General features: G+C 33.0%; 2 protein-coding genes across 2 annotated transcripts; one reads left to right on the top strand and one right to left on the bottom strand.

Annotated features, from left to right (window-relative positions):
- Positions 1 to 3,255: 3,255 nt before the first annotated feature.
- LOC122599247 (kinesin-like protein KIN-13A) lies at positions 3,256 to 9,134 on the top strand. Its single transcript, XM_043771728.1, has 15 exons — positions 3,256 to 3,272; positions 3,415 to 3,462; positions 3,646 to 3,892; positions 4,299 to 4,520; positions 5,153 to 5,344; positions 5,681 to 5,782; positions 5,892 to 5,969; positions 6,147 to 6,228; positions 6,342 to 6,504; positions 6,603 to 6,938; positions 7,230 to 7,448; positions 7,545 to 8,163; positions 8,247 to 8,312; positions 8,529 to 8,733; positions 8,836 to 9,134. The coding sequence occupies exons 3-14, from the start codon at positions 3,704 to 3,706 to the stop codon at positions 8,709 to 8,711; spliced, it is 2,451 nt and encodes an 816-aa protein (XP_043627663.1). The 5' UTR covers positions 3,256 to 3,272; positions 3,415 to 3,462; positions 3,646 to 3,703; the 3' UTR covers positions 8,712 to 8,733; positions 8,836 to 9,134.
- Positions 9,135 to 10,557: 1,423 nt separating this feature from the next.
- On the bottom strand, positions 10,558 to 13,647 carry LOC122600760 (putative ubiquitin-like-specific protease 1B). The gene is made up of 9 exons (XM_043773518.1): positions 12,782 to 13,647; positions 12,609 to 12,688; positions 12,421 to 12,514; positions 12,232 to 12,330; positions 12,060 to 12,152; positions 11,861 to 11,980; positions 11,596 to 11,699; positions 11,409 to 11,481; positions 10,558 to 10,986 (listed from the first exon to the last, which is right to left on the bottom strand). The coding sequence occupies exons 1-9, from the start codon at positions 13,481 to 13,483 to the stop codon at positions 10,924 to 10,926; spliced, it is 1,428 nt and encodes a 475-aa protein (XP_043629453.1). The 5' UTR covers positions 13,484 to 13,647; the 3' UTR covers positions 10,558 to 10,923.
- Positions 13,648 to 13,902: the final 255 nt, after the last annotated feature.

Below are 13,902 nucleotides of genomic sequence, written 5' to 3'. Positions count from 1 at the left end.
CTTATTTGTCTACTTTTATTTATAGATATGAAGATATAATATATATGACTATATGAGGTCAGGTTACTCTTGTATCTATAATTCATGCAAATAGTTTCAGTTACTCCTGTCTATCTATAATTCATGTACTTTTTCCATGTTTAACATTTATCTAAATGAAAAGTATAATCTGAATAAAGAAAACATAATTAAAGAAGGATGAAGCTTTAATCATAGAGTTACTTTTTATTAGTTTAATGAATAAAGTGGCTAACAAAAGTAGTGAACATGTTCTCCAAGGTTTGTTGAGATACATAAAAAACAATCGAGTGTGTAGTTAGCTAAACTGTATTACAAATTTACAATGACATGCTTGCTTACTTTGGTTGAAATACCAAGATATGTCATGCGTACATTTCAGTTGATTTAATTTTGAACTTTAAGTGGTTGATTTACCTTGACACTATCCTTGCTGGGGTTATGTGGGTACCAATTCGGTACATGAGTTTAAACGGTTTTCATCAATCTACCGTTAATTAGATTGAAATTAAAGTAATTGATATACTCCGTAATTATTAGAACACATGTATGTGCCTACTTTTTATATTCAACTATGACTTGTATTGGTGTCGTGCGATTAAGTGGTAATAAAAATAGATTAGAATTCTCCAAAACTGAATTTTTTTCAAAGTTGTTTGAAGTGAAAACCTGAGAAGGAGCAAAATAGGTTCTTTTGGTTAACCATTTATCATGTTCGAAGCCTTTTCATTAGTTTAACTTAACTGATTTCAAAAACTTTAATTCTAAATGCTCTGAATCCAATGAAAAAGGAATCTATATGAGTAACTAAGGAAAAGACTAATAATATTCGAACTAAATAAAACTCTTTCGGGAGGAGATTGGATGACCACACAAAAGTTAACTTATTTGTGTTGAACGTTGATATTCAACTCAATGTGTAATTAACCATTTGACTATCTTTGGTGGTTATTTGTGAGAAATTTTTTGTTGGAGTCTATAACTAGTAAGAAACTGGCTCATAACCTACATGTTTATTATTTATTAATAAGAATTTTTTGTCGGTCTGACGGGTTGAGCCGCGGTCCGACCAGATATTTTAAGAAATCCGGTTTGATAGCAGAAAGTGAGCCGGATTGAACCGGACCGGTATTCAAGCCCGCGTGAACTGGGTCAAAGAAAGTCGACGTCTTTATTTTTTTGTTTTTCTTCAAATTTTTGGAAAAAAAAATGGGACAGATAGACCGATGTCTTAATTTTCTATGAACACTAACCCTAATATTTCTAATCACTCGTTTGATCCATGTTTAGTTGACCCTCACCACCAGTGTTTGACGAGATCTATAGAGAGAGACTGAGATAGCAAAAAAAACCTTGTTTGGATAATTGATGTTAGAACTTAATATCATTAAATTGATGTTAAGTATAAGTTAGAGTTTTTATGATATTATTTTGATATATGTAACCTTCCATCACAAACCCGCTCTAACTCCAGTCCGACCGATCCAACCGGTCCGACCAGTTAATATTTATGAAACCGATTTAGTGTCTAATCCGATTTTTAAAATGTTGCATAAAGGTAGAATAAACTATAGATCTATAATCTCATAAAAGTGGAATTATGCATCTACTATTTTCAACTTTCAACTTGCATGCATTTTTAAAATTGTGCATCGATTCATTTTTTCAAACACATTTGAAATGTATAAATGTGAACTTGGTACTTTGTCGTCCATACATTTAAATATGACGCATTGCTTTTTTACTTATTTTTAAACGTTTTGATTTCCATTCAAACGTTCATGGATAAATATACAAACATTATAATCTACTCTTTTTTCTTTTTTTTTTTCTTTTTTTGAAAAAAACAGCGTATATCATCAATAAATAAATATGATATGATACAATGAAATACTTATCTATATGATCAAAAGAGATATAAAAATTGGTTGAATAATGAAATATACATTAAAACAACCCTTTTAGTTACATATTAAATGTCTAATTTTGATTTGTCAAGTGTTTTGCTTAAAATTTTGACCGTGAATATATTGGTCTATATTATACAAAACTTTATATAAAATATATAAATGGATTGAGTTTTCAATGTACTTTTCATTGATATAACTTTTGTAAACTATTATATAACGCAAAAAAAGATATTTATGGTCAAAGTTGCAAGTTAAAATTTGACAAGTCAAAATTGGACATTTAATATGGGACGGAGGGAGTATTAGATACAAGATGACTAGTTATTTTTACCCACTAGATAACTAATAACTTTGTTCTCATATTTCTTTTTTTTTTATATATGAATAGTAAATATTTTTAACCAGACACCTCCTAACATTGTGTTTTTCAGTTTTATTTTAAAGTAAAATGAAAATATCAAAAGAAATGAGATATGAATAGAAAAAATATAGTTTCATCTTTCAAATCATCCCATTTTTAAAAAGAAAATTTGTAAAACAAAATCAACTAATAAATTCATTCGTTTTTTCCTCTTAAGTCAAAAACACATTTTTTTTTGAAATCTTTTATATTCCTTTTCTTATTTTCTCTAAAAACTCAAGAACACAAGCTTAACTTGATGGAAAATTTTCAATAGCACTTTGAATTATAATTATAGGAGGATAAGAATATAAAGCTTTTTTTAAATCATAAAAATCATGAGGCTCATACATTTGTTCAAAATATTAAAAAATTAATATGTGAGAGATTTTTTTACTCAAATTGAATACATAACAGCCTCATAATCACATTTCCCTTATATTAATAATCAAGAATGCATTGTGACATAGAATTCAACTTAAAATAAAACTCCGAGTAACTTTAACAACATAAAAATACTAATCGTAAAAGAAACTTATATACATCTTTTAAAACCATTTAGTGCAAACAATCCATATAGCTATACACAAATGATAATAATTACTTAATAAAAAAAATATTACTCGTACTAAGTATAAGTTAGGAGGCAAGACATACATAATTTAACTTTTAATACACTCTTTCAAACAGATAAAATAATAAATACAACAAAAGGCCTGTATCTATACATATATCGTATTATATGATTAACAAACAAAAAATCTCTTCATTTCTTGCATCATCATAATCTCACATGAAAATCCCATCATCATCATCATTTCATTCTTCTCTTTTTATTATTATTTTTTTTATATAGATTTCTAATTTAGGTTTTTCTAGATCTGCAATCCACCATTTCTCAGATTTCATTTTTATTTTCCACATTAATTTTTTTTTTATTTCCGGTACGTCTCTTAATTCTCTTCACATTTCTCATTTATTTCTTTTTAATTCAGTAATTATGTTAGAATATATTTATTTCAATTTACTTATACATATCTGCATTATTGTATTATTATTATAATTATATTTTAATTGTTATATCAGGTTAAGCAATTGATCTGCATGTTCCAATAAGTTTCCCCTAATTTCTAGGTATGTATATATATACATTTGTTTGATTTGTATTTATAAGAAATGGAATCTGAATGTCTATTGGAGGATTATTAAGGGGATCTAGAAATAAAAAATATATTTTGTTTTTAAAAAAATTATTAATTTATATGTAATGTTTGTAAGTAATTTTTTTTTTTTTGGATTTTTTGAATGTTGGAGTAGATATTGGTGAATAAACCTGAAAGAAAAGTTGGCTCCGCAACGCCGATCACAGCGCCAAATGGGCGGCCAGATGCAACAGAGAAATGCAACTTCTCTGTATGATCAACCTGCTGCGGATGGTCCTGCTAGTGACGCTGGAGATGCCGTGATGGCACGGTGGCTTCAGTCTGCAGGTTTGCAGCATCTGGCCTCACCCGTGGCGTCTAATGGTAATGATCAACGCTTTCGGCCCAATCAACTCATGCAGGTATGGAAGCGATGTCCATTTATTTATTTATTCATGGTTGTAAATTTGGTTACTTGATTTATGCGGGCTATAGTTTTAATATATGGACCTCGTTATTTATGCAAAAAGCTGTCGAACCTTGTATTTTAAGCCTTTAAATGATTGTAGCAAAAGTTATGTGCAATCACAGGAGCAAGTTTTCAACTTTTATTAATTTTGTAGGATCTGCATATTAGGGAAATTAGTCTTTTAATTTTTTTAAGGAATAGAATGTCACACTGGAAAAGGCATGCCAATAACTTACATGTTAAATGCCTCTTTTGTAGCTGCAATGGAAGTCTTTTGGTGTATATGAATTCTGTTTGGGATATGTTTAGTTTGGTTATGTTTGATTTCTAAATGTGTCATCTTGTACTTCTGTTTGCAGGGTTATGGAGCGCAATCTGCTGAAGAAAAGCAAAGGCTTTTCAAACTAATGCGGAACCTTAATTTTAGTGGTGAGTCTGGTTCTGAACCCTTCTCTCCGACAGCCCAAGGCTATGGGGGCATGGGTGCATCGGATGGTTTCTACTCGCCCGATTTCAGGGGTGATTTTGGAGCAGGACTATTGGATTTACATTCTATGGATGACACTGAGCTTCTTACAGAGGTATGTTAATGCTCATAATATCTTTTAGCCCTTAAGAAAAGTTGCCTTAGAAATATTTACTTTATGTTAAACTAGTTTTTAGGTTATTTGGGTTACTTGAATCGCTCCCTTGTCTTTCAAAATATTTGGCAATTCCTTCAAATCTACTTACTTGAAAAGGCATTTGTTTATTCCATCTTGATTGGTGACTTTTCGGATCAGGTTCACATATATGGTTCACGATTGAATCACACTACATAAAAATAGAGACGGTTGTCGCCAAAACATGATCTACATACTATAACTAACTAAAAAATGAAGTCCACGTGATTTCAGGACAAGATGGTCATTGAAACTCATTATATCAATTTTAGAATTCTTAGGTATAGAAATTTCCTGTCACACTGATTTATATTTTTTATCGCTTATATCATTACCTGAGCCTTCTAAAGATCATTTAAATGGGCACAAGAGGGGTCTGATAATCTTAACTTTGTTCTGTTTATACACTGTCTAAATAACCTGGAGTTTTCTCTCATCTGCAATAGTTTTTAATATGTAGGTTACAGTTAATGTGAATTCATGTCTCCTATGCAAGTTAATTATGCATTTGGTAACTCATATATTAATCTTTTCTTACTTTCTTTCACCAGAATGTTATGTCAGAACCATTTGAGCAATCACCTTTTATTCCTGCTACTACTAAAGCACTCGATGCTAACCTTGATATCCTGCCCAACCGGCAGCAAAGAGGACAGACAGATGTAGATGCTTCTCTCGGATTGCCTACATTTGAAAAAGAAAGCAATTCAAGGGAAAATAATGTGGCCAAGATTAAAGTTGTGGTATGCAGTCTCTTTCTTTGTTCCTCTTTATTATTCTTGTGGTCATCAATATCACTTTAACACAAGTGCATTAGTTAAATATAGTTGATTATAGAAACCTTATGTAATACGTATGTAGGGTATATTATGCTCTGCTCAACATTTTGTTCGTATGGTTATACTTGTAATGCGAAAGATTGGAAGTGACTAACTGGTATAGGAACATGCTGCTCATTTCATTTGAATGTTTTGACTTCTTGGTTCTTGCATAATTCAAAGGAAAATACAACCTGACTAATTCTGTTAAAGTGATTTGTGGGAGTATGGTGAATTTATATTTTTCTATGTTAATATCAGGTCCGCAAAAGACCTCTGAATAAAAAGGAACTATCTCGCAAGGAGGATGACGTTGTGAGTGTCAGCGGCAATGGTCTAACTGTCCATGAACCCAAACTAAAGGTTTGGACATAACTCTAAGTCGATGATGAGATCTACTGAATGTTTCATTGAAGTTATATTAGTTTTCGCATATGACAAGAAAATAAACTGATGTTTGATTTTCTTAAAGGTTGACCTGACTGCTTATGTGGAGAATCATGAGTTCTGTTTCGATGCCGTTCTTGATCAGCAAGTAACCAATGATGAGGTAATGGCTTTACATATTGACCTAGAATTCTATTATTTTCTCATTGAAAGACATTTTATGTGTTTCTTTTTTGTTGTTGTTGTTGTTGGTAGCTTTGCCTGTAGCAATGCAGCGGGCTGATGAATGTGCTAAAATGCTCTATTATTTTTGTTTAATTTCGTGGTTTGCTTGACACAGGTATACCGTGAGACTGTACAGCCGATCATTCCTATTATATTTCAAAGGACAAAAGCAACTTGTTTTGCCTATGGTCAGACAGGTATGTTAGAGTAAATTAACATTCTCTCAATATAATATTAGGCCTGATTGGATCGCCTTTTTGGTTTCTGAAATAAGTTAATTCTAAAAGATTTTACTTGTTTGTTATTGCAGGAAGTGGTAAGACATATACAATGCAACCATTACCACTTAGAGCTGCAGAAGATCTTGTTAGATTATTACATCAGCCAGCTTACCGAAATCAAAAGTTCAAGTTATGGCTAAGTTACTTCGAGATCTATGGTGGAAAGCTCTATGATCTTCTGAGTGATAGAAAGTCGGTACTCATTTTCAGTTTATTTTAATTAGCTAGATTGATACTGTATGGTCATCTCAAGTAATGTTCTACCTTAACTTCTATCTGGTTCTCTTTAGGAAACTTTGCATTAGAGAAGATGGACGGCAACAGGTTTGCATTGTTGGATTGCAAGAGTTTGAAGTTTTAGATGTTCAAATTGTCAAAGAATATATTGAGAGGGGTAGTGGTGCTAGAAGTACTGGCTCTACAGGTGCTAATGAGGAGTCTTCAAGGTCACATGCAATATTGCAGCTGGTTGTGAAAAAGCACAATGAGGTGAAGGATACCAGAATCAGAAGAAACAATGATGACAATGATACCAAAGGTGGGAAGGTTGTGGGGAAAATTTCATTCATTGATCTTGCTGGCAGTGAAAGAGGCGCTGATACAACTGATAATGATCGACAAACACGGTAATGTGCAATACGGAAACCCTCTTTATTTACAGGAAATAAGTTTGTATTAATTTGCCCATTGACCTGTTATCAATAAAATCCAGCCGATTAAAAAAATTTAGCCAAGTTAACCCATTTTCATATGAGAAATGAATTTACCAGCTCGAATCATACATGTATATGGCAACTGGCTTCTGTTATACTAGATCAAATACCTCAGTATGCATTATGTTTGGCACCTATTATAGGTCTTGTTTGGATTGAGTTCTCGTCATCATATTCAATATGCGTTACTTGTGTCCGTTACAGGATTGAAGGAGCTGAAATTAATAAGAGTCTTTTGGCTCTTAAAGAATGCATTCGTGCCCTTGATAATGACCAGCTTCATATTCCATTTCGTGGGAGCAAGCTAACTGAAGTGCTTCGTGACTCATTTGTCGGCAACTCAAGGACTGTTATGATATCTTGCATTTCGCCTAATGCTGGTTCTTGTGAACACACCCTCAATACTCTCAGATATGCTGATAGGTAAAATTTTTTTTTTTCTTTATTGTACATTGTTTTTGTTGGTTATTTATGTAGTATGTAATATTATGTATCTGACTTATACATATATATGATCAGAGTTAAAAGTCTTTCAAAAAGTGGAAATTCGAAAAAAGATCAGGTTGGAAGTTCACAGATAACTAGTAAAGACTCTTCATCAGCAAACATGCCAGTTTCTTCTGATGGAGATGACATCTTCGAGCAACATCAAGAGGCAAAAGTCATTGATACAGGTAGAAGGGGCCAACAAAGAGAGAATCTCGCTTATAACACCACATCAGATGTTGAGAAACAACTTCCTCCTAGCTCTTCAAGTTATTCGTATAACAGCAGGGATGACAGTGACCTAGAAAAGGAGAAAGGTGAATCAAAAAATACATTCAGTGGCTCAACTAATCAGAAAGTATACTTGATGCCAAGTTCGGCTGATACTCAAGATACGGTGCAGAAGGTATCTCCACCTCGAAGAAAAAGTTACAGAGAAGAAAAATCTGAAAAGATTGTTAATTGGCAGAAGAAAGATAATGGTGATGAAAAATCTGAGAAAGGTGGTTGGCCAAGACGAGATGTTAATAATTCTGATTTTTCAACTGTTGGTAGTAAGCAACAAGGATCTAGTATTACTAGTGTCAGTATGTCATCAAAACACTCGGAACCTGAGAAGCTTCATGATGAGAATGTCAATGAAATACTTGAGGTGTGTCAGCGGATTTACTTAATAAACTATACTGTTCCTGTATGTTGTTAGTTCAGTTCTTAAATTGTATGATGATCTTGTAGGAAGAAGAAGCTTTAATTGCAGCCCACAGGAAAGAGATTGAGGATACAATGGAAATAGTCCGTGAAGTAAGTGATAATTTCTTTCTTAGTGTTCTTTTTACATTCATTTTGTCTTGTTGATTATTGCATTATCACCATTCTTTAGAGAATGCATTACTGTAGTAAATATAGGATGAAACAAAATGGAATTTAGCCTTAGCTGACACTGAGTAAAGAATATTTATTTTTGTGTTTCAAGGCTCTAAGCCAGTGTAAGTAGCCTGATTACCTTCTTGAAACCAGGAAATGAAATTGCTGGCTGAAGTTGATAAACCAGGCAGCCTTATTGACAATTACGTGACCCAATTGAGTTTTGTGCTCTCACGCAAAGCAGCAAGTCTTGTCAGCCTCCAGGCTCGACTTGCCAGATTCCAGCACCGACTCAAAGAGCAGGAAATACTCAGCCGTAAGAGAGTACCACGTTGATATAAACAACACACGTTACAATGTAAGCTCGCTTGGTTGCCATTTCTTTGCTCTTTCATAGCTTTGACGACCTTTTCTCTTAAGTTCTCATTGGTTGATGATGTTCATTATGTGGTGGTTGCAGAGACAAGTGCATTAAAAGATGTTGATGCCTATGAAGGTTGGATTCAGTTAGTTTGAGTGAGAGAGAGAGAGAGAGGGATGTGTTTGATTTAAGTGGTGTGGGCTTTTCGATTGTAAGAGACTACTTGTACAAGAAAACATTGAGAAGTTGGAAAGAAAAAGAAAGATTAACCAAAAAACTACTGTTGTGCTGGGTAGTGGTTTTTAATTGTAATGGTGGGTTATATACAAATCCCAGCATAAAAGTAAAAACTAATTCTACTCTCGCCTCAAAGACTTGGTATTATTTCGATTTCATTATATATGTGTAAATGGAAAGTGCATGAGAATTATATCCTAGAGAGTGGCATAGCAAACACGAATTAGTATGCCCAGATCAAGTTCTTTTCTGATTGTATATCCAAAGTCGAATATTGTTCAAACGAATACATATTTTAGTATCTAAAGACTGATAACATGAAGAGCTCTAGTGATAGTAAACTACACTTGATACAACATTTGATTGAATCTCTACTTATGTTAAGCTTTATGTTTCCGAGAGCGTTCGTTCATGGTATATGTATAATGATACTAACAAGGTTTACTCTCTATGTGTCGGGATAAGGATAGAAATTATCAATAATCGTTTGTGTATAGTGATTTATGTCAACACTAATGGTGTTTCTTTCGTACATCATCTTTTAAAGTTGATTTGATAGTTTAATAGCCTTGATGATGATAGCATTTAGCATGTTGATGAATTGTTGTTACATGCTTATTTCTGTTTGTCCTAAGATAATAAGGTCGAAATCACATCAATCTATCACTTGTTTAAGTTAATTAGGGGTAACATTTGATCATTGTTTTAGAGTTTGAGTTTTTAAAAAAGATCCGTTTAATACACTATCAGTTAAACGTTGAAGAACTGCCTCAAAAGACTACGACAATCAGTTTGTTAGATGTTGACTGTCCACGTTCATCTACAAAAGCTTTGGTACGTCTGTAGGGAAACTAATTACTTTGAATAAAAAAAAAATGAAAAGATTAAATTTGAGCCATTCTCATTTCCTGCATACTATGAACAATGTAGGAAACGTTTAGGCAAATGGATAATTAGTAGTTTTACTCTCTCTCTCCTAACATCAATGATCATTCCCTTAGTAATTATTTAATGCAGGGAACAAATTTCATTTAGTTGAGGTGGTTATTATAATTTATCTAAAAAAATTGTTTTCACGAGTGATTTCAAGACATCATGTGGTTGCATTAGAGAACCTGGAGGTAGAACATGCCATGCACCTCAAGCACTAATTTAGTAGTGTCAATTTAGTTCTATTGTATCTTCAAAGTATTTATTTGGTGGATGACTTTTGATCCCACATATTGATGTACTCAAAGTATGTTGTTGCTAATGTTTGTTCAGGAGTGTTCTTCAATATATATATATATATATATATATATCATTTTTCGCCAAAAAAACATACAGGCTTTCTTCAATACATTGATACATATATGACATATGCCTAAAATGTGATGGATACAAGGTGTGATGTAGTACACACGTTGTAATGTGATAAGTGATAACTATAAGGTTTCTTTTTCTCCTGATACAAACTTTAGAATGTGATCACTTTAATGAAGACAAATACATGAGCATGTAATTACTTTTTCCCCCGAGTTCTTTACATTGTGTGACTAACTTTTCTACATTAAAATTTATAGAATTTTTACGGATCCAGAGATAGAGAGAAAGGTAAAATACTTCAGATCCATATTTGTGCAATCTGGATAACTAAAAGCAAAGTTAAATAAAAAGAAAGGTAAAAATGTAAAATAATGTACTAGACAATCAACATATAAAATTATAAATAAAAGCCAATAAAAAGATAGGCTTTCTACTCCAATGACTGGCACTCCTAGTACGAAAATTACATTCCTAAACTACAAGACCAACAATTTCTGGTCTGATCACGGATCACTTGGTTGATTTGGTAAATGCAAAACCATCCTCGCAAAATAAGAACCAACATAGTTAGGGAATCTGTATAGGAACTTATCCAGAAGTTCTGGTTAAAAACCATGCTTAGAACGCATCATAACATCATGATTTTCATTCGGCTCTCAAACACAATATCTCCTTGGCTGTTCTCAATCTAAAATATGGCATATGCTCCTACAAGAAAATTTCAATATATATATATATATATCAGATATGTGCTACAATAAGTGCAACCCATAATTTTCTAACCTTTAAACAGGGTTAATGCATTCATGGGGTCTTCGTACTCTCCAGAAAAAATCCACCTAAGTCACTGTACATCTGAAAAACCTATTACTAAGTTCTCTACTAACCAACTTTCCAAATTAACCGCTAACAAGGAGGACAATGTGGCCATTGGTTATCTATGTGGCAATGTCTTAGATGGATTCTTCATAGTACAACAAGTTAGATAAATTTTTTTTGATAATACAATGACGATATGGTGCATCAACTCATTTTTAAAGAGTAGGTAACCAAATGGAATCATGTAGCCAAAAACATACCCATAGCTCCTAAATAAAAAAAATGAAGGAATAGATCATGCAATATCTTACCTGCCTGAAGCATAGTCCAATGTCTCTGCTATAGAAGTCTGCATATTTGATCATGAACATGCCACAGTCGTACCTGCCCACAAACAAAGTGTATGAAACACAATGAGCATTACTTGTCATATCTTCATATGCTCAAAAACCGCCAAATAATCTAACATTCCTGTTTAACCAAAGCATTAACACTAACCCATTTTCTTGATTAGGAAGATCGGTGACTAATTCTTGTTCCCAGGAAGTAACATCGAGATTTTTCCCAGTCTTATCTTTGACTTCATCCGTAATGTACTTGGCCTGGACACACAAACAACAAATAAACTTCACAGAGGGCTAACAAACATGCATACATCTACAAACTAATATGTATCATGTAGACCATGCATAATACAAAGGATAATGCTTTCAAAAGTGCATACAACATAACATCATGAGCATACTAAGGAGGCTTGACATACCAACGCTCCCAGTACTTTCTTGTCAGCCCCTCCAAGCGAGTCAAGATACTGAAATTTTTGTTCTTTTTTATTGATTACAGCCAAACACCAATGAATTTCTTTGTGGATAGGGACAAATATCTGATCAAAGCTAATATCAGTAACCTAACGAGAAAATCTATAAAGAAATTACACAAACAGAAAGTAATCAAGCAACGACCTTGTCACACTCAAGGAGACAATATCCCAGCTTCTTCTGCGTAGTCCATCTTCTAACTGACTGATAATCATAGCCAGTCCTTCCATTCATCAGCTGTTGAACAGATACGTTTTTTTAAGATATGATACATCCTTTTTAGCTTATGATATGAAAAAAGTGGGGACTGACAAACCTTTTGGTAGAAAAAGGTGTTAAAGAAATGACACTTCAAAAACTTTTTGGGCTCTCTGATTTCCCTCTCTTTCAACAACTCAAGATACACATTGATGACCTGTGATAGCGAAATCAGTGGTGTACAGTACAGTTGCACATAACGAATGTTAGATCTTAACACGAAATGACATTTGTAATCAACAATCACCTCATCATTTAACCATGCCCGAGGTCTCAAACATTGCATAACTTCCTCTGTGATTGTTATATTTGAATTTGTATGAGTGACCAACGCCTTCCTTCTGTAAATTTAGAACGGGCCGCTTAATATCAAACAGAATGACACACTTATAACTTATTACATATAAAGTAATAAACACAAGCATCAAATGATACCTATTGGAATAAACTAGCGCATTATCAACCATCTGCACTTCCTCATCCGTAAGAGGCTTAAAAGGTTCATTTTCTACATCCTGAAAAAGCTAACAACTTGATACTAAATACTAAGAGGTAAAAATTATCTACAGAAAATATATACTCACTTCCAATAGACACACAAAGTTTACCTTTTTTTTCTTAGCAGGACGTGACTGTCGTTTTTTTAACTTCGCTTCCAGTAGCTCAATGTCAAACTTTAAGCTTCTTAAACTAGGATCATGTTTTTTAGCCGACTCATCCTTCAACCTTTTATACAAAGGCAAACCCACATCCAAATCCAGAACATCCAAACCCCGGTTCAATGACAACGTCTCCAACATCTTCCCATTTTCCAAATCCTCATACGAATCCAACAACACCTTCTGATCCAATTCCTTTTTTTTCGCTAATATCTCATCCAACTCCTCTAATTTCTGCACACTCTCCATCCCATCTTCCTCCATTTCAACAACCTCACAACTCGAGCTCTCAGAACCAACATTTTCATCATCATTCTTAACAACATTTTTACAACAACTAGCATTTCCTGATTCTTTTGCCTCCGAAAACAGAGCATTTCGATTACCATAACTAAAAAAACAAGATTTTTTTCTAAAAATTCCTAAACTGAATCCAATAAAGCCTCTAAAAAATCTACAAGGAGCATGTAAGCCTCTAGCAATTAGGGTCACATTTTTTTGATAAAGTTCGAGTCTTGAAGCTGCATTTTTTTTTGGATTTACTGAAGATGATGATTTGGGTCTTTTTGAAATGGGAGAAAGATTAGAACTTGATGATGATTGGAATTCTGGGTCACGCCTTTTTCGATCTTTTCTTGATAATGTGCCCATTTTTAATCAAGTATACATCTATACATATTATATTTGTATGTAGAATTTTAGGGTTTTCTGCAAAACTTATGAAAATCTGACAAGGGATTATGTGTGCGCATTCACTATCTAAAACCCTAAAATGAAGAGCTCCTATGAATATTGGGGTTTCTGAAAAGAGAGTACGCAGGATTGTATTTTTTTTCAAATTAAACATAATAAAATTTAATTTAGTTTAATTAAGTTATAGAGTTGATTACTATGTGAATTGTCAAAAATTACCACTTTCATCATTAATTTCATAAATTATGATTTTGATCTATGACTTTAAAATTATACAACAAATTTGGCTAAAAAGCATTGACTTTTTAATCAAAAGTGTGTGAGTTTTTAACTAAAATTGTCGACTTTTAGATGGGTTTAATTTTAAGGATCAAAAC

This window comes from Erigeron canadensis, chromosome 5, assembly GCF_010389155.1.
Source record: "Erigeron canadensis isolate Cc75 chromosome 5, C_canadensis_v1, whole genome shotgun sequence".
Taxonomy (NCBI): domain Eukaryota; kingdom Viridiplantae; phylum Streptophyta; class Magnoliopsida; order Asterales; family Asteraceae; genus Erigeron; species Erigeron canadensis.
Note: the sequence above shows the minus strand (reverse complement) of the source record. Positions and strands in the feature narration are given on the sequence as shown.

Coding starts and splice junctions, on each gene's coding strand:
- LOC122599247 (XM_043771728.1), top strand. CDS start 3,704: ATGGGCGGCCAGATGCAACAGAGAAATGCAACTTCTCTGTATGATCAA. Junction 5,345..5,680: donor TGGCCAAGATTAAAGTTGTG/GTATGCAGTCTC, acceptor TGTTAATATCAG/GTCCGCAAAAGACCTCTGAA. Junction 6,505..6,602: donor GATCTTCTGAGTGATAGAAA/GTCGGTACTCAT, acceptor GGTTCTCTTTAG/GAAACTTTGCATTAGAGAAG.
- LOC122600760 (XM_043773518.1), bottom strand. CDS start 13,483: ATGGGCACATTATCAAGAAAAGATCGAAAAAGGCGTGACCCAGAATTC. Junction 12,689..12,781: donor GTCCTGCTAAGAAAAAAAAG/GTAAACTTTGTG, acceptor TAGCTTTTTCAG/GATGTAGAAAATGAACCTTT. Junction 12,331..12,420: donor GGGCATGGTTAAATGATGAG/GTGATTGTTGAT, acceptor TCGCTATCACAG/GTCATCAATGTGTATCTTGA.